The 20,244-nt window shown below is 40.7% G+C and overlaps 1 protein-coding gene across 3 annotated transcripts in view; it reads left to right on the top strand.

The window, feature by feature from the left end:
- The window catches only part of LOC110833226 (uncharacterized), a 108,783-nt gene that overhangs the window by 67,604 nt on the left and 20,935 nt on the right, over positions 1–20,244 (top strand). For all 3 annotated transcript variants that reach the window (XM_022071018.2, XM_022071019.2, XM_022071016.2), the window contains exons 2-3: positions 523–581; positions 4,087–5,464. In XM_022071018.2, the coding sequence (XP_021926710.1) occupies positions 4,169–5,464 (1,296 nt within the window). In that variant the 5' untranslated portion in view covers positions 523–581; positions 4,087–4,168. The remainder of the gene's footprint in view (positions 1–522; positions 582–4,086; positions 5,465–20,244) is intronic.

The following is a 20,244-nucleotide window of genomic DNA, read 5'->3' as shown; positions in this document are numbered from 1 at the left end:
AGGCAAAGTGTGAAACTCAGTACCACCGACTAGAGCTCTAGAAGATGATCGATTTTAAAATAAAATAACTCGCCAATTCTGCAAGCCACATGTGGGCTATACAGCAGATGAATCAATATTATGGGTTTTACTATGTTTTAAACATGAAGACGAAGAAAAATGGTGGCACGTCGTATCCGTTGGTGCTCAAACGACGTGATCTGTGCTGCTTAGTCACTATCAGAGTGCGTGATTAAAAAATGAGGAACTTCTGTAAGCTGGGAGTTATGTGGGTAGTAGGTCTAATAGCGTATAATAAGATTACTCTTCTAACAGTGAAGATAAGGTACTGATAAGGAAGAATGATGTTTTCTATCCTCATTGTGTTCTGTGTTGTTGAACGCCGATAATTCTCGTGTAAGGTAGGACACACACAGGCTGTTGGGTCAAATTGCGAAGGACTTCGTCTCGTGTAGATTGTTCTGGCGTTTGTCTTCATTGATTCGTTGGGAATTTGTTAACACATGTTTAATTTGTTCACAGGATCAACCACTACATGTGATCCCGATAATCTCATTGCCTCAGGCACATTATCCAGAATGGTAAGTACTGTAATATTTTCTAATTCAGGCATTACAAGCTCCGTAAGATTGGATTCTTCCGTCAGTAACATTTTGCGCCCTGTCCAAGCCATACTTAATAACAAGTAATCTGGTTGAAGATGAATCAGACAGAATAGGTTGAGCGCTTTTTCTAGAGAAATTATTCTGTAATTCTTTCACCTGCAGTCTCGTAGACAGTATTTTGACTGGCTGTAATGACATCAGAACTTAGAAAACAATATGTCAACATGTCTTAAGGAAGGAGAACAAAGGGAGATGCTGAAATTGAGAAACATTTCTATTAAAACAAGAAATTAGAAGTAGGATTTGAGGTTTTCACGGCGGTGAGTACAAGGATGGCTGTCATCTGGGTTGTTGCGCCGTGTAGTCTGGTAGAAGCTTACCAACGTCTGATCGTCAGGTCGATGGGGATGGAGGCAGCAAGGACCTCTGAAACGTCGGTAAACTGCTACCAGCCTACACAACGATACGACCCTGAAGACGGCTACCTTGTGACTTCAAATTTTTTTTATAATTTTACAAGCGTAATTTAAATAAAAGACTACCAGTATTCGGTTTGCAGCGCTGTTCAGGACCAGTATAAATTATCTAATGCTAATTTATATTCATGGTACTATCTGAAATTGAATGAAGGTCCAGATCATTACATCTTTTATTAGCCGATATAGGTAATGTTTTCTTTTACCTGAATAATGTAAATAAGTTATACTATTTTAAAAATTTTGTGACATTGGTTTTGTCCAGCTGTCAAAATTAAAATTATTCTTTTCAAGTCATGTAGCTTTTTACATAAATTTCTACTGCCCGTTTGAAATATTTATTTCGACTATTTACCTCGTAAACTCGTAATGTTTTCTGTATTACTATCCATTTCTAATTCCATATCACTCTACCATCTGTTTTCACAGCATGGCGAATGGCTTACCTGATTGTCTGTAGGGGAGTGAGCTACTTTTCTCTCGATTAGGTTGGTAGTTACCTACAGTAATGTAAGACTGCAAAGGACGTCGTTTGTCACAGTACAGTGTCCTCTGCAGTGCCCGTGTGCGGATCTATTCAACGTATGGCATTTGTTTATGTGCCTACCTGCAGGAAGTTTGTTTAATTATTCTCCTCTGAAGCGGTCACTGAACCAGAGATCGTCAGCTGATTACATACGCATATGTACATACTGACTAATCTTCATAATTGTTTGTGGTCATAGCAATATATTAACTGTCTCCATAGAGCAGAGTACATTTAAGAAGCTAATAGCCTCTCCGGCAGATCAGAGACCCAATGTAACATTTTGTAGCATGCTGTTCTTTTAGGACGAGGAGTTGTTAGCTCCTCACCGAATTCCCTAGCAGTAGGACCTCTTGTCGACTTTCCACTGCTAGTTATAACTATGACGGCAGCTACCCTCAATATCTGAAGGCCTTCTTATTTTTATGAACGTCTTATGCGTTTCTTTCAAAGTAATGGTTGTCTTACAGAATTGGATGTCATGAATACAGGCGTAAGTTACGATAATGTGTGCAGATATGAAAATGTGCAAACGTGCGCTGGGTAAAAGAACTGATATTTTATCTCAGATTCTCTTAACGGTTCATGTGAACCGTAAGATGGGAGCTGTTCAAGTGTAACTGGCCATCCCACTTGCCAAGGGGACTTCAAAGATTACGCTGTCGACATTGGATGTCGACCACGTAATCCAAGCAACGTCGTAGAATATAGCAGTTATTAACGTTTACATTTTTACTGAATTATAATTCAAGGTGATTCTGTTTTGAATTCTGACTGAACCTTCAGAGTTACTTTTCGAAAGTTCTGTGTATGTATGCTATATTGTCCCACTGGCGAGCTTGCAGATTTTGGTTAGGACGTAACTGAGATACAAATTTGCAATTGAAGATCGTCATTAAAATTATAATCAATAATTCTTCCATTGCGCGATCTCAGGTTTTCACGGCGGTGAGTCTGAAGATGGCTGTCTTCTGGGTTGTTGCGCCGTGTAGTCTGGTAGAAGTTTACCGACGTTTCACAGGTCCTTGCTGCCTCCATTATCAGGGCGATTAGTCATCTCCTGACATTTTTTTGTTTCCTCGCTCATCTCGGGATGGTATCTGGTTCATCTCCTCTTCCCATGGCTCTGATTGACAAATTCTCCAGGCGTGATTTTCGACTTGCCGCTGCATAAGTCAAGTTCTCAGCCCTCCTCACATCAACCATAAAGATAACAGGCAGCATGATTATTCAAAACGTTGTTACACGACCGCTAGAACATTGAACTCGTGTTGCTATGAAAATATCAAATCCTGTAACTTGCTTCTTCCTTTTGTATGGCTATAATGGATTGTACGTCTGGCTTGTTACGATTCGAAATTAATTTCTAAGGCTTTCAGTATTTTTCGATATTCGATAAAATAACTTATTTGGGCTGGCAATCGGCCCATCATGGCGGTTGCACGTAAACAGTAGCCTCTGGACAACCAAAGGAATAAAATACGGATGTTTTTATGCCCCGAACGGGATTAGAACACATAATCCAAGTATTTCTTGCTATTAAAATCTACGCGTCTTAGACTAGCCAAGCCCTTTGTAAATTGTTCGTTTTATTTCCATCAATTTAGTGAAATGTAATGTCAGGCATTATTAATAAGACTTGTAGCTAGACTTGTTGGCACACATAAAATATTTTTATATCTAAAGGAAGGCAGTTTAATGTAGTGAAGCAGTGTTATTCTAGGTTGTTTGTAGAGCGAGAAACAGCAGTGTCATAAATCAGACACTCTATAATGTCAAATGAGAGAAAGTCTTGAGAAAATACAGCGCATGTGTGCAAGGTTCTGCTGTTGAAATGTCAGTGCACAAGCCGTTCTCTGTCCCATGAGTGAAAAGCTTGTTCATTTTACTGGCGCATTGCTCAAGAACCGGATTTTAGCCGTGTGATCAGCGCCTCGTGTGTTTGTCCTCGCCAATATATAACAATAGACGGCTTAACGCAGTCTCTACTTTGTAATTCTGCCTCGACACATGCGAACAGTGGGTCAGTTTCCTCGTGCCAGTTTTAACCTCCCATACTCAACCACTCCTTTCTTACAAAATGAAGGCACATTCTGCTCGTGAATATGTGTTCGCATGTGCTCAGCTGGCATGAGCAGCGGCCTAGCAACTGGGGTGATCTCGACTCGAGTAACGCGAGGAATGTTGGTAGTGTTTTACACGTGACTGTAGTTGGGTTCCATTTTAAGTTGTTCATTTTGTGTCTCTGTGGTCACATGTCGTAACATGCTACATTTGGTGTTTGAGGACCACCTCAACAGGGTGCATTTCTTGACTAGCTGTGTGACGATCAGCTTCTCAGGAAGGATTTTGCTGCATGGAATTCTTACGTATAGCCATAACGAGAAGTCGTTGAGTTTTTTATAGCTTGTAATTTTTACAGGTCGCAGTTAAAAGGATCTTTGCGGTATGTGTTAAATAACGTTATTTGTTGTTACAGGGGTTCCATCGAAATGTGCCCGTGAACAGGGCACGGAGTACTGCACCATTCGTCTTCAGTTGCCACCTGACCTCTCAGGGCCATGACACGAAACCTCGGCACGGTGAACAAGAGCGGCAGTAGCTCTAAGTGCAAGACCCAGGTTCGGGAGCACCTGATTAATTGCAGTGGCAATGAGGATTTGAGTAATCTTCAGACATCGTTGCGCAGGTTTTCCTTCACGGTCACGGCAAATCGCAGCGAGCACAGCCAGCCTTGCGCCCCTGCCAATGTCACGTCTGCGTTACTCTGTAGTGAAACAGGAAGTGAAATCAGGAAACACAAATACGACTTCCGTTGCCGACGAGAGCGTGTGTGTAAATCCTGGACGAGTGGTTACGGCTATGGTACATTAGTAGAGGGTAAAGAAACAGAGTTCCACCAGGATAGAGTCGTGTTATTGCCTGACAAACAGCTTCCCGCTCATCAGAAAGTGCAGCCTCAATTGTTTCCGTCTGCCTTGCGCAGTACGATACGCCGCGCCACATCTCTTGTCATCGCCACGCCCTGGAAACACCAGTCTCAAACAGCTGATGCTGTCCCCACCTCTACTAAAACGAGTCATCGTCGTAGTCCGATCGATCTGCTGCTAATGCCGAGCCTCAAGTCCCTGGTGAGCCGGCGCTCCTCTTCAACCCGTGCTACGGCTACAGCATCATCGGCAGGGGTCAGTGGGTGTAAGGACAGGACTCTGCTTGTTCCCGAAATGGGCGGTAGCTCCAGTAGTTCCATCCTGACTGCGGGCAGCGGGGGATCGGGCGGGAAGTCAGCAGCGGACATCGTGTCTGCAGCAACGGGAGCTAATGCCTCAGTGATGGTGCCATTGATGAAACGAGAATCGAGTAGCAGCAGCAGTCTTGCGCCTTCTATAAGAATAAACGGGAATGATTTCCGCGGAAGTGGGATAATCAGTGGTGTTCCGAGCGGAGAGGAAGGTGCTAGTGGTGGTGGAAACATGAGGAAGTGTGAGACAGTGTTGGCATTGTCAAGTTTCGGTGCTGGCATGCTCAGGTCAGCGTCCTCCTCACGGACTACGATTCACGTAGAACCGTTAAGACCGGTAAACAGATTGCGTGTTCCGCCACATTATTCAAGTTTAGGTCTTTTCCCGGATGCTGGTGGAGGCTGCATGAGCAGGATGTGTTCGCGGTGCAGCAGTCTGCTGTCGATGGCCTCTTCGTCTAGGTATTCTCTCAACACGGCTGGGGGCGGATTCGTCCCCTGCAGCCCTGGTGGTAGGCAATCGGAACAATTCATACTCTGCAAGTTGTGCCTAGGCGAAGTTCCCTTCAGCAAGACTGCCGAAATTCTCCTGTGTGGGTGCGCCTTCTGTAAAGACGTGAGTAAATCTTTCCTGTTGTCATTGTTATTATTATTAATACATGCATACTTCCGTATTTGCGAGGGATTAATCCATTAATTGATTGGAGTTCTGTTCCGTAAGACTGTGTCCGTCTGACACCGGATTTTTGAGGCACACAGCCTTGTATAACTATCTCCAATGTCGCCTTTCCCTTACTGCTCAATCTTTTATTATTTTAACTAGAAACCTAAATTGCCCTTCCCCAGTCCCACGTATGTTTTACTGATTTTGTACTCTCATGTGCATCTAACTATATGCTAATATTTCCCTGTTGAACTAATTAATACAATCTATAATTATCTTAAAAGCTACGTTATCTTTAATAGTAAGTAATTTTCTGTTGTCGGAATTCGTTGACTCCCAAGGACTCTGTTGTGAAAATGTAAATTAGTTCTGAAAACTGAAGTTTTCGTATAGACATCTTTCTCGGTATTTGTCTCCGAGCTTACAGTTTCGAAGAGTCTGTGTTCCAAGGTTGTTCTTTACGCACATGAGCTCAGGTCTCTGTGTTTTGTTGTTTGCTGTTCGACGGTTTAGTGCCGCACTCAAAAATCAATGAAGTCGCTCAGTTCTGTTGGATGAAGGGCGAATTATCAGGATGTCAGCTTTTGGCATCACTGAATTATTCTTTAATAATATTCGTCAAAATTGTAAACGTATAGGTTTTCACGTGTTTCTGTTTAGTAATGTCCTATGTTCTGTAATGTTGCAACTAATTGCTCGAGTTCATTCTTTCGTTTGGCCAATGTTTATCAACCGCTGGCCCGCCGATTAATTGATGTCGGTTAACAATTCCTTGTTGGCCCTAGGCTGCATATCGATTCGATTGATTATGATATCCTTTCTGTTTAATATTACGTTAAGGCCTTAGTTATTATGTAGTTTTTCCAGCACATTTGTGTTTGTGATTATTGTCTTTGTAGATTATAATTTGTGTTGACAATATGGGAAGATGATTGGACCGCCTCGGATATACCCACTGACGTACGGTCCGCAAGTCAGAAAATGTTAAGAGCCAATGCGTTCGGTTGCCCTCATCATACGGCTTGTGTGAGTTTTGTGTTGGATACGAGAGACATCGGATATATTGTCAGCACTTTTATGGTGCACAAATTATTTAGGTTTAGATTTTGGATTGGCTTTCTTCCTAAAAAATGAGAATCCGTTAAATTATTACCGACGCTGCGTTAACATCGATTGACATAAAGAAATATTTTGACTGTAGCTGAGAGCATAGTTTTGATACCATGAGAAGAATAAACATTGACGTTTAGATAAGAGAATAGTCACATGTCGGCTTTGTTTTTTGTCGTGGTTTTACTTTGACGATACGTTATTCTAGATTATAATAAATAATCAGTTTTATAAACTAAACCTCTATTACTTTATAAATTATGTTGATTCTTAATAATTGTACTTACAGACTTCCTTGTGGCAGGAGGAGTATGAGAAACGTATTATTCGATTTCGTCAAAAGACTAGATGACCACGCTTTAGCTGTATCGTAGAATTCCTAAGCTGTCTTGTACATTTTTTAATGAGGAAGTAATCGGTAAATCGTATGTTATAACTAAGAGTGCGAAGGGCTATTGGCTTTGCATGAATTAAGGCAGGCATGCCCAACTTTCTCCCAAGCTGCACACATCCTTTGCAGAAGTATTAATTTATTGTATCTTTTCGCATTCCTACCGTGTTTTTCTTCAAAACTCGCAGGCGAAATATGGGACTCGTCTTAAAAACAGACGACCTTTCGAAACATGCCACAGTGTCGCGTGTTTTTCTTAATAGTAATCTCAGATCCCGGAAAGAAAAATTGTGAGCATTGCTTAAAAGGGTTCCTCAGTGTGGCATTGCGTAAATTTTGTGCTGTGATTTCAAAGATCTCGTCAGATTATCATTCGCACGTTCGTTGAGTGTAACTGCGAATTAAAAAGGAGAGCAGGATGACCTGATAAAAGAAGGGTCCTGGCACCGAAGTGGGAATTTTTTATGCCGTAACGTTGTTGTCAGCTGCGACGCCTTGCACTGACGTGTTTTCACGATCTGCCTAATGTGATTACATTCTCCATGAAGCCATTTGGCTGTTGTCGTGTGTCGTACGGATTGCTCGCTTCATTACGCCGCGAGTTTAAATTAGGATTCCAGAGGGCGCACACGTGGCAGTCTGTGACGTAATACCCTCGTTCTCTTCGGCGGTCAACCGTGTTCAACTTCTTTCCCTGCAATGGACGGGGACGTGTCCGTAGCAAAGCGAAAAGGAGCGAGACAGCAGAAAACGCGGATATTTGAACAGCGCAACGGGCGAAGTCCACGGTGCACCGTCTGTCGCCCTTCTGCGAGATGTCGCTGAGCCGTTTTAGCTCTCGGCTTAATTACGAGATTTGCTTAGGTGTTTTATTCTGATACATGTGGAAGTTTGTGGCTGAGCGGTTAGTAGTTTTATTTTGCATTTTGGAGGCCCGAGTTCGAAAGTGGACGTGAAACCTCAGGTTTTCTTAATTTAATACAGGAAAATGCCTGGATAGTACCTTTAAGTATGCCACGACCGCTTCCTTCTGCATCCTTTCTGGTTTTTCTTTCGCGAATCATCCAGACATTCGAGGCAGTTTAGCCTTTAACAGTGCAGTTGAATAAACGCAATTAAATAAAGAAATAATTATTCTTTCATAAGTGGTTGTTTTTCGCCGTATCTTAAATTAATGTATTAGCAGTTGGTGTGTAGATGATCGTACAATAAATCCCAGGACCGAATTCCTTTGAACTAATTTGTTCTGCCCATTGTTTGAATATGATGACATTACGTTTCGGTAAGACAGAAAGGATCTGAAGTAAAGATGGCAAAACCCCTGTTACGTCACGTGTAGGCAGCCCGAATTAAGCCTTGGAATTTGTTGTACAATCGTCGAATTAAAATAGTATTTTTGAATTCAGTTTAGTAACTATTCTTAAGAGCGAGGCCGGACTATATTTATAATTTATTTTATGAAAGAAATAGAATTGTATAAGCATCTGTTGTGTCATATTGACGATCCTCTAGAAAACACAAAGTGGTTGAAATGCCTTGTTAATGTGTCATGTGTAAAGTGGTAGTTGGCTGTGGCTTGGCTTTGGCGCGACCATCATACGGCTTGTGCCAGTTACCAGATGTAGGAGCGGCCTGAGGACTCGTGTGTGTGCACAGACACTACAATGGCCATCAGAAACTCGCGACTGTCTTCGATGTTTTGTGCGCTCGACTCATTTCTCAAATCATACACAAACTACATCCCAAAATGACCCAGTTTCAATAAAGTTTAACCTCCTGAAGACGACGCTCGTTTAAGAATTCAGTCTATGCCTCAAATAAAAAATTTCTCGATTACAAATATATACTTGTTAATACTTTCTAAGGAAATAACTGCTGAAGATTTCTGTCTTCTGGGTTGTTGCGCTGTGTAGACTGGTCGATGTTTACCAACGTTTCAGAGGTCATACTGCCTCCGTCATCAGGGCGATGAATGGGGCCCCACCCACCCAATTGGTACATTCATCGCCCTGATGACGGAGGCAGTATGACCTCTGAAACGTTGGTAAACATCGACCAGTCTACACAGCGCAACAACCCGGAAGACAGAAATCTTCATACTAAGAATCGCCCTGATGACGGAGGCAGTATGACCTCTGAAACGTTGGTAAACATCGACCAGTCTACACAGCGCAACAACCCAGAAGACAGAAAACTGCTGTTTGCACTGAATGTGAGAATCGTAAGAAATATTTAATTACAAAATGCAGAGTTATTGATTTTTAAAACAGGTGGGACAACAGTTACCATTGGCGACTTGTAGAATTGAATTTGGCTCTTGGACGATTGTTTTGGATAGAATAATACGCTCTGGTCATTGCTCCAGAACATGTAAATGAGCCGTGGGGGGTATTTCGTACGAACTAACTTTCTCTTTCCTTTTATCTGCAAGACTTGCCTGTCATGAGACTATTATAAGCAAGCCTATGGTTTGGTTTAGCCAGAGGACATTTCGCTGATCACTTTCGAATATTTATACGAAGTAGTTAAAAGCACTACTTGCGTATTGAATTTTAGGATTTACAGAATCTTTGCTTTTCTCTCCTTGTAGAACAGTAACTGTCTCATCACGTATTATTCTGAAACTACCCCCGGGGGTACGCGAAGACATCTTAGGGGGTACGTGAAATTTAAAAAAAAGTTTTATGATAAACACTGAATAATCAGTAATAAATTTATTTATAATTTATTTTAGATGTAGATTATATACTATGTATAACTTGAATTATACACCAACAACTTTGGGGGTACAAACGTGAAGAGAAATTATATCTGGGGGTACGCGAACAAAAAAGGTTGTATACCACTGCTCTAAACTGCTTAGAACACGTTGTTACATTCAATAAAATCTTGTAGGACTTGAGGTTTTCACGGAGGTGAGTCCGAAGATGACTGTGTCTTTTGGGTTGTTGCGCCGTGTGGTCTGGCGAAAGCTCACCGACGTTTCAGAGGCCGTTGCTGCCTCCATCATCAGGGCGATGAGTGATTGCCCTTACGACTTAAATGTATAAATTGTACGAACAAAATAACAGTTTTGTTAATATTTTAATTGTTTGTTTCGTTTAAACATGGTCCAGCAAGTCGATATTTACTAGCAATTGGCTTAGAATGTCACCTTTGCGAGTACAGGACAATTCTCTGAGCTGTTAACCATATTTCGTCTCAGCTCGAAAAAGGTTACGTTTTGATCAGCCTCAAAGCCCTTGAGTTAAAATCTCCAGCAACTTCAGTGCCTCTTGTCCATCGTCTGGCATGATACGTTGTGCACATTTGCAATGAATCATTCTTTACATTGTTTCAGTTAATTAAAATGACATTTTGTAACATTGTTTATAAATTAACATTTTAACTAACCCGACTCACCAGAACGCATTTGCTGGTATCGTTAAGGTTTCTTTGTTGCCTGAGAACATAAAATAATTAATGAGATTTAATTTTATGTCTCTGGTTTGAAACAGCTCTTAGTGCTGACATTTCTGTTCTGTATGCAGATGATCTAGCTTTGTTTCGTGGGTCTTCCCAGTGTATTTTCCATTCTCTCTGTTACTGATGATGTGCACTTGCATGGCTGACCTTGGCTGTGTATCCTTAAGCTTTTGTTTAGAAATATGAAGTGTGCACTGTGATGATACAAGCTCTGGAAACACACAGATATAAATAGTTCTGAAAGGTTGTATTTTATATAAGATCATCCGTATTCGTGCTCGGAAGGTCATTGCAAAGTCGAAGTTATCTGATGGGGAATTTTGCCCTCGTGTTTTCCAACCTGCAATGGACACTGGGACATTCCATCAGATTAAGGCACCTTCCTGTTTGCAAAATGCTCATTAGCAGACTTCATTGTGCCGTGTTTTAAGTCGGTATCATGATGAGTAATAAATCCTTCGAAATGTGTGAGGTTTCAGATTTAGGAACTACAATAACGAACCAAAATTGTATTCACTGAGAACATGAAAGCACAACTTTGCCAGTTTTATGCGTGTGAAACTTGGTCTCTCTTCGTAAGGAAAGGACATAGACTGGGGTGTTTGAGAGCAGGGTGCTGAGGAGATAAAATTAGACAAGGAAAGGAACAGGAGGATGAAGAAAAAGGTGAGATGGACAGGGTATGTAGTACGAATGGGGAGGTAAAAATAAGTTCTGAATGGTATTTGTAAAGCCTGAAAGGAGATCACTTGCGCGATCCGTAGGTGCACGTGTGATAATAATATTAAAATGAATCCTACAAGAATACTCTGCGACTTTACATTCAAGGGTAATTTCTTCACCGAGTGAACGAGAATCAGCTTCACAAAATCGATTCCGATCCATGGAGTTAGTTTCTTATATTATTAATTATTTGTTATTTATTTTATCCACTCCTTTATTTGTGTCATGTTTATTAACGTATGAAACGATTTTGAAAACGGTTTTATTACGAACAAACAGTTTATCCTAGTTTGAGTCCTGAAACGGAAGATGAGAGCAGTACGAAAATGGACCGAAGAAGATGTCCATACTGTCTGACACGTGCCTGATCTGGAATCGATGTAGGATCTTCAGCCCTAATACCGCTAAAGGAGTAACTCCGTCCGCAGGTGTTTGATAGTTTGTTGTAATCAACATTCGGCATGCGGGCTCCTGTTTGATACCTGTCCACATAACTTCTCGTTTTTTCTTCGCCATTCTTTCTGTCGAAGATTACAGTCTTTTGGGATGCTTTGTAGTCTCGTAGAAACTGAACGACGTTTCAGAGATGCTTACTACCTTCCTTATCAGCACGAAACGTTGGTCAGTATCTACCACCTTGAGAATCCGAAATATTTCTATTGTTCACTGAAGTTGACTATAGTAATTGATATATCGTAATTCAGTAACGTCAGTCCTTATCACAAGGATGAGATGACATACTGATAAGTCATATGGTGATTATACAGAATTTATGCAGCCTGTGTTGGCTTTGAAGGTTGCAGGTGCCTACAAGTAGAGAGAGAGGGGGAGAGAGAAACAAGATTTGCATATTTTGTGTTTCCATCATTGTGTGCAAATAATGCTTCCGCGATTGGCTGTCCACTAAGGAGACAACATTAAGTTTCTCTCGGGACGAGGTCCGTACAAGACACAAAAGAAAATAATTTGTTGGGTTTCCAAGGCAGGAAGCCATGTCACAAGATTTTGAAAGTCTTTCTTCGTTCACCATTACCCAACCCGCTTTTAATTTGACGTCATCTGTTAATTCATTAGTTGTAAATGTTGACAGTCACAATAGTCGAAGTGATAAAAGTGGCATTGGCGTAATAAATGGTCACTCGGTAACGGTGTTGAATCTGCGCCAATCATTTCCTCCGACACCCTCCCTATGTGTTGTGCCAGAGTTTTGAATATCTCTGCATGAAACGAACCAAGTCATTTCATGTATAAATGGCGTTGTTACGTGTGCAGAAGGGTTCGCGGAGGTCACATGAAGATGAGTGAACGGGAACCCTCGTTGCGTTACGCTGTAACGTTAACGCAGAATGCACAGGTGTGGTCCCGACTTTACAGCGAAAGGTTAGAGGGGAACTGTAATGTTCAGCTTTGTCAGTTTGCAATAAACAGTAGTTAAAATGACGTATATTTTCATTAAGCCTATATGATAATTATAAAATGTATTTTTGTTGATACTTGTTGTTTGCTTATGGTATTTTCTGCCCGTAGTGAATAGTGACTTTCACAGTGACCCTCTACTTGTGACGTCATTTAGAGTTTCCTGTCTAACGTGTTTATAATGGACATTTTAAGTTAAAACAAAGGACAAAATCGGCGTTAAAACTTGTATTTCTACAACCGACCATTAGAACCACAGGTTTTAACGCCGTGAATGTTTGACTCTAACATTTTTCATATTGCACTGTTCCATCAGAGCATTTAACTTTTAACGTTTCTCACGCTAAACGGTTAATTTACGTTGCAGCAATTTCATAATTCTGAACTGATTTCTGAATTGGACAGGTGTGTGTCTGTTGGTGCAGTAATTTTTCATTAGCTGATGCTATTTATTTATGGTTTATGTAATTAGGCTGTGTATAGATTAATTATATTCGGTCAGTTTGATGAAGTATCGTTCACTAAGCAAAGGAATATTTGATAATCCTTTCATACAGTACCAGATTTGAACTAAATTTTGAACGTGAAGTGGCATAGGGCTGTTCATTTTGGAATTGTATTATTTTGTGTGGTGGTAGATTTGATAAAGATCTGCCTTATTTTGTTGAGCATTTAAAGTGATAACGACCATATGAAATACTGATTCCTTTTTGATTTTATGACAGTAAGAAGGGACCATGTGGGAGATCAAATCGTAAATGGATGGATCTTAAAAATGGGATACAAAGAAGTGTACTGAATTAATTTGACTCAGGATGAGAACAGGTGGCGGGTTCATGTGAAATGGTGATGAACCATCGGGTCCATAAAAGGAGGAGAAATTCTTGATTCTCTGAACGACTGTTAGCTTCCCAGGAAAATATCTTCCTTGAAGTTATAAGTCACTGCAAAATCATTGTAGATAAGCACATGAAGCACAGCATGTCTTTAGATTCTGAATATGGCTGCATATTCTACATGGACCAGTTCTGTGGTAGTTGAACAGTACAAACATGGCCACGGGTCAAACGTATCTGGCTATTGTAGGAAAGACACATAATCCAGCTTTATTTCGTCAGATCTCGCTACGTCTGGCACAGTGTTGTATAATTTAGTGCCTCTTTCGTATTTTTTTAGTATTATGTATGTTTATGTATATCAGTTGATATTGTGAACTGTTTGTATGTTTGTCTGCATCTATATATTGTTCTGACTGTCAGATGAAAAACATGCCTAAAGATATAGTCTCTATTCTCTTGCAAAACATGAAGATTATTCCGGCCTTCTGAGTTGTGGTTCCGTGAACTCTTGTAAATGTTTACCGACATTTCCGAGGATCGTATGGCATTCATTTTCAGCGTAGAAGATAACATTTGTCTTATTCATATTCATATTCTATCGCAGCCTCCTGTATTTTACTGTCCTAACAATATGTGATCTATATAAGTCACGAACTATCTCATTCGGGCAGATTCGAACATTCGAACATCTTCTTGGTTGTAGCGCCGCGTAGTCTGGTAGAAGTCTACCAACGTTTTATAGGTCCTTGCTGCCTCCATCATCAAGACGACCGCCCTCTGAAACGTTTGTAAACTTCTACCGTACTACACGGTGCTACAACCCAGAAGACAGACATCTTCGTACTCACCACCTTGAGAAACTCAAATTTTATTTCTCTGATCTGTGTGTTTTCAGACATTTGTGATGTAGGCCGCGTTGTGTGCGTAAAGTAATAGACCGCAATTCACCCTGTCCAAGGCGAATGCAGAGCTTTGTTTTGATTAGCGTACTGAAAAGATGGGATGGTGCTTTCTTTAAATTAAATAAGAAATGAGTTGATAAAGTTGCGTCATATTGTGATAAATATATATTTGTTTAAATCTTGTCAGTCTAATCACAATAAAATTGTATTAAATATTAAAATATTACTAAAATTAACATTTAAATATTTAAAATGATGTTCTCTATCGAAATGTTCGATTTACATTATATCTAATGTTATATCTAATATTTAAAATGATGTTCTCTATCGAAATGTTAATTTTAGTAATATTTTAATATTTAATAGAATTTTATTGTGATTAGACTGACAAGATTTAAACAAATAAATAAGAAATGTTTTCAGAACGTATTCTTATCAGATAATGATGGATTAGTGCTGGCAAAGGGCGTTGTTATGGCAAAGCACCTACACACCACGAAAGGAAATCATTGATCTTCAGAACTTGTGCCACATAATTCAACTTATATGAACCTGTGTTGCAAGCTGTGGCATCCTGGAAATTCAATCACGCCTCACGAAAGCATTTTACGTAGGGGCTGCAAGTGTAGAAACGCCCAACACTTAATTCGGAGCGCGGCTTTGAAGCTCTCTTCGTGTTACGTGACTTTACATGCCTGTGGCTAGCTGCCCTCCCTGAACGGCTGTTACAAGCCAGTGGCCCTGATAAATTCTGCACCACGTGGAATTAAAAACAGTGAAAAAACTACAATTTTCTTTCTCCACGTCGTGTGTAAAGTGACGTAACAGCATCAAGTAGGCTGACGATAGATATGTCGTCTACTTATCGTTGTATTCAGAATCGATTTTGAAGCTTTTGAATGCTCTCTTGAATAATGGAAGGATTAATGAATCGCATCTTGTTTCAGAGGGGGGAAATATTTATTCTCCATCCCAGTTAAAGACTCTGGGGGTTTCGTAATCGGGCGAATTAGTATAAATAGGCGTGCAGTCTGAAGAATTAAGACTAAGAGAATTCGGGTTCTCACGGCGGCGAGTATGAGGATGACTGTCTTCTGGGATGTTCCGTCGTGTAGTCTTGTAGGAGCTTACATACATTTCAAAAGTACTTGCTGCCTCCATCATCAGGGTGGTGATCGAGACCACACGGCCCAACATACCAGAAGACAGTCATGTTGGAGGAAGACGAAATTCCCGCTTTCCTTTCGTTAGGCCGAAGGAGGTTCGGAAATGCTTCATATTGTACCTCTGAATACGTTGCGTATGATTTCAAAGTGAAGCTGTTTGTGGAGTTGATACTTTTACGTTGTTCATGTACGATAAACACTGCTTCCGTTCTTTGTATCCGTTGTGGGCGAATAAGCGTTATTTACTGACTCTGTGGCTCAAGAATCCTTTAAGGACCTTGGCTGCCTCGCATACGGGAGGATCTTAAGCAATTTAGACATTTGGTAGGACTCCTCGGACGAGTGATCAGCCCGTCGCCAGGCCTCTATCTGGACACGGGACAGCACAACACAGAAAGACGCGGACAAACATCCATGCCTGGAGTGGGATTCGAACCCACGATTACAGTCCTCGAGTGATGGGGCCCACGCCACAGACGACGCGGTCACTGAGGCCGGCAAAATAAACATTGCACGTGTAGTAAATACATACGTACTGCATTCCCGGGTTCCCGAGTCATGCTGTGGTGTCATTGGCTCTTACGAAGCAGTCTGCGGAAACAGATCACGGTCACCAACTTTCTAATCTATAATATTACTAGCACAACATTTTTACCGCATGCAAAACCTCGGTATTACTGCAGGAATTGAAGTAACTCGTGGAGCGAAGCCCATCTTTGGAAGTCGATCAAGAGGTCAGAAGGATCATCACTGTGTTCATGAAACATTGTGACTGTTCCCTGCCCTGAACCACACGAGTCCAACTCACATTATTTACGCCCTATTTATTTCATATTCATTTTAATATCATCCTCCCATCTTCGCCTAAGAGCTAAGTGGTCTCTTCCTTTCCGATCTCCAGACTAAAGTTTCATGCGTTTACTGCGTCCATGCGTGTTACATTCCTCATCAATCTCATTTTCCCTGATTTTGTAACCTAAATAAATTAGTATCGGGGTTTAAAACTATCTTATATTCAGAAAAATGTCTTTGTCGTACTTAAATAAAGACCTTTATGTATTATCTCTGTACTTACGCAATTTAAGATGGTACATTTGGTTATGAATCAATAACGTTGTAGACGTGGAACTGAATTTACTTTGTCATTTTCCTTCTCGCCTGAACAGATGAGTCTTTAATCATTATCACTACAGAATCATTACCGACGTTAAAATGGCTTCTTACAGTGTAGTTGTAAATGCGCATGTCATGGAGAGCTCCATTAACCATCCTGAGTTCATTGTTTTCTAACGTAGTACGACGTGACGTTTCACCCCATGAGCTCAACATCTGAACAGAAAACGCGCATGACATAAATGATTACGTAGTAAATTAATTAAGAGTGTAACTCCGAGTTTCGGTCGTAAACTTTCATGTATCCGATGTTTTTGTCTAAAAATGACGTCATGTTATGTTTGTGGCGTGCACTAGCCGACTGTAACACTAGGAATATGGCTATCTTCTTAGTCGTAGAGCCGTGTAGTCTGGTAGAAGTTTACCGAAGTTTCAGAGGTTGTTGCTACCTCAGGCCTCTGAAACGCTGGCAAACTTCTGCCAGACTACATGGCTCTACGACCCAGAAGACAGCCATCTTCGGACTCAGATGAGAACCTCAAATTCTACTGTAACGGTAGATTTATTGATAGTGTTTCTTTGCCGCTGCTTTATCCGTGGTCTGATAAGCCAAGATAGATATTAAGAATTTGTCCGAACAGGATTTATCAGTCAGTGCTTGGTACGACGATGATTCATATTGTGATCTTGATCGCCTGTCAGTTTCGCGGGTGGGAAATGCTTTATGAAGTGAAATGTGTTATGAAAATGAAATTAAGCTGAGGTATTTATGTTGAGCGACCTGTACATGTGCTGGGCAATGAAATGGCGTGGCGATTGATTGGTTTAGAGCTGTGTGAAAAGTGACATTTGTGTGTGGTTTAGATCAATATTTAGGATATTGACAGCGGAAATAAGAATCAGATTCTGCTGATTCAGACGTTAGACGTCATCATTAACAACGCGTTGATATCTCTCGCCTCGACCAGCTGGCTGAGTTTGGCTAACGACAAATTTTGTCTGATCGGTTCTGCTGTGTTCCAGTGCATGCTGTACCACTGAACGACGAACTTAAGACTTTTTATTTTTCGTTTCTTTTTAAAGTGTTGGCCAGGTTATCGCGGTTAAGACGAGCGCTCGGCCACTGCCTCCGTCTTGTTTTGGTCAGCAGTTTGTACCACCTTTCGACCTTGACGTGCTTCTAGGGGTTCCACGTGTGCAAATAAGACTCCAATTATCTTAAGTTCAGTTACTTTATGTGTTATTTGTGTCTTTGGGAAGAGTATGAAGAAATTCCCCAGGAGATTCAGTTTCACCCTGTGTACTAGTGCATTAACAATCACTAACAAGGCATTCTATATTTATGGGTTTTGTATGATTCTCGCTGTAAGCAGGGTTTCTTTTCTTAAAAAGATCATCCAATTGATCATTGTGTGTTTTCTTTGCGGTACGGACTAGATTCTTAAATATTATTTAGATGAGCTTCTGCTTTACAGGGTTACAGCGACATTTCCTGGCACAGCATTGTTACTGCGAGTACAAAATATCATTAAGCCCTTCTGCTTTAATTCGCATTTATAATTTCTAGTAGGCCTGTGGAAGATCTGCTTATGAAATTCTGATTTAAAAAGCATGGGATTTTGTTTTAAACTGCAGTAGTTTCCTTTAAGTAGTCTCCTCTTCACAGATCTAGATTTTTTGTTACGATGTGAAATTATTGACCAGGGACAAATCCGAGGCACTCTCAGAAACAAATAAATTTATCCGTCTGTTGGAACATTTAAAATAAAAGTCTGGTTTGTTGTTTCATGCCTGTTGTGGGAGAATCTTTCTATCTGTTGCCAGCAGCGGTGCTGGCGGACGGAACTGATAAAGCCAGCTCGCCAGACGTCCACATTAGAAGCTTATCGGCACCACGAATGAAACGCATGCAGGCTCAGCAGTGCTATCTGTTCGGAAACAGTGTTTCCGTTTTGAAAGTCGTTGTAATTAGTGATGTTAATGTTCTTTTAGCTGTCTTTGTTTAGAAGTTTGCTGGAGTAGGCTTAGCCTTTTCTATGAATGTTTATGAGGTAATGCGTCTTTTTCTTCAGATTTTCCGTTGTACATAGTCTGGCCTTTTAGAATTAAGAATGATCTTATGAAACTGTGAATCATTTTAGACATAGGTAAGTTTCCTTGGATGGGGAATAGGCCTGTGAGAGTGGACATTTAAATTAAGCGCACGTTTTCTGTAAAATTAAGTCTTGTCCACATGTTATTTCAGAAAAATGTATTTGTGTGAAAGACAAACGTTTTGCAGTATCCACGTTAGAAATTATACACAAAATTGTAGAGGAAACAGGACGCCTTGTGTAGAAAGTAGCTCTTCGCTTAAATGTTGCAAAATAAATGTGATTTTTATTCCATAGTGTGGAATAAAATTCAAGAACCGTCGACTAGAAGGATGATGTCAATTCTGAATATGTTCAGGCGTATGTCATAGAACGGGCCGACGTCAGCATGAACAGTGACTCTATTAAATGGTCCAAATGATCGTGGAGACGTGGGCGGGGGGGGGGGGGGGGGGGGAGATGCTAGGTGGTCTCCAGCGACTCGATTCATTTGCGAATTAAACGTAGATGCTGACGCCTTTGTATTCAAGACGAGATCCTGTATGCTTCTGCCATCCACATGAAGACGATTTAAGTAATTAGAGGAAAGGAAAGGGGAGGTACAGTTGGATTCAGCCAAGCCTACATTGCGCTGCATGTGGTGAATGTGTTAATGTGAATTACTGTTTCTTAAATAGTTGTCCCAGGATGAGTCATCTAAAATGGTGATTAATTAAGTTTGCAGTCCCTACGCATAGCCTACTAATTGTTGGTAAAAATGACACCGCTTTTCAGAAACGCCACATGTCTTTAATTTCCATCTTTTTGTAGAAATATCGGCATTGTTCATGTGCAATGTTTTAATATCTTATAGAGTTCTTAATATTAATTACCTGGAGTTATGTAACCCGACTTGTTTATCATGCTCCAGAAACCACGGCCAATGGATATCCTGAGCCAGTTCACTTCCCAATACACTGTTATACGTATATCAACTTTTTTCAGTTCAAAATTGTGTGTGCGTTTCTTGTTTTCCTCATATAGCAACATGTCATGCTTATGCTAACTCTACTGCCAGATGTGCTTATTTTTTACCCAGTTTGTCATTTTCGTTCTGTGCACGTGACATCTTCCTCGTAACTCTTTATTTCGGTGCATAGTTCTGTCAGTATACGCTGTGGAGGTCTGCGCCTTCTCCTGTACCAAAGCGCTATCCTGTCTTCACACTCTCGTATGCTCTTTTCGGTGTTTTTTTAGGCCCAATGGAGTCAATTACACCTTACTCATAAGCATTTCATTTTAATTTCACTCCAAAGAGATAGTTTCCTATGTGTTTGAGGAAGAATCTATTGCTGCAGTTTATTTATTAATTTCATTGGGCAGAGTACTCCTTCTGAAGAAGTCAGTCCCTCAATCAGTCAAGAGCTTCCCCGTCTTTTATGTAACCCGAAGGTTCATTATCGTTCACAGCGGCCGTTGTTAATAATTCGTGATAAATAGTTACTAAATTGCAAATTCTCTCCTGTGTAAGTATT

Source organism: Zootermopsis nevadensis, unplaced genomic scaffold (genome assembly GCF_977971745.1).
Source record: "Zootermopsis nevadensis isolate Lab colony 2312 unplaced genomic scaffold, Znev_1.0 Znev_ptg000017l, whole genome shotgun sequence".
NCBI lineage: Eukaryota > Metazoa > Arthropoda > Insecta > Blattodea > Termopsidae > Zootermopsis > Zootermopsis nevadensis.
This window is presented reverse-complemented; position numbering and strand designations above follow the sequence as displayed.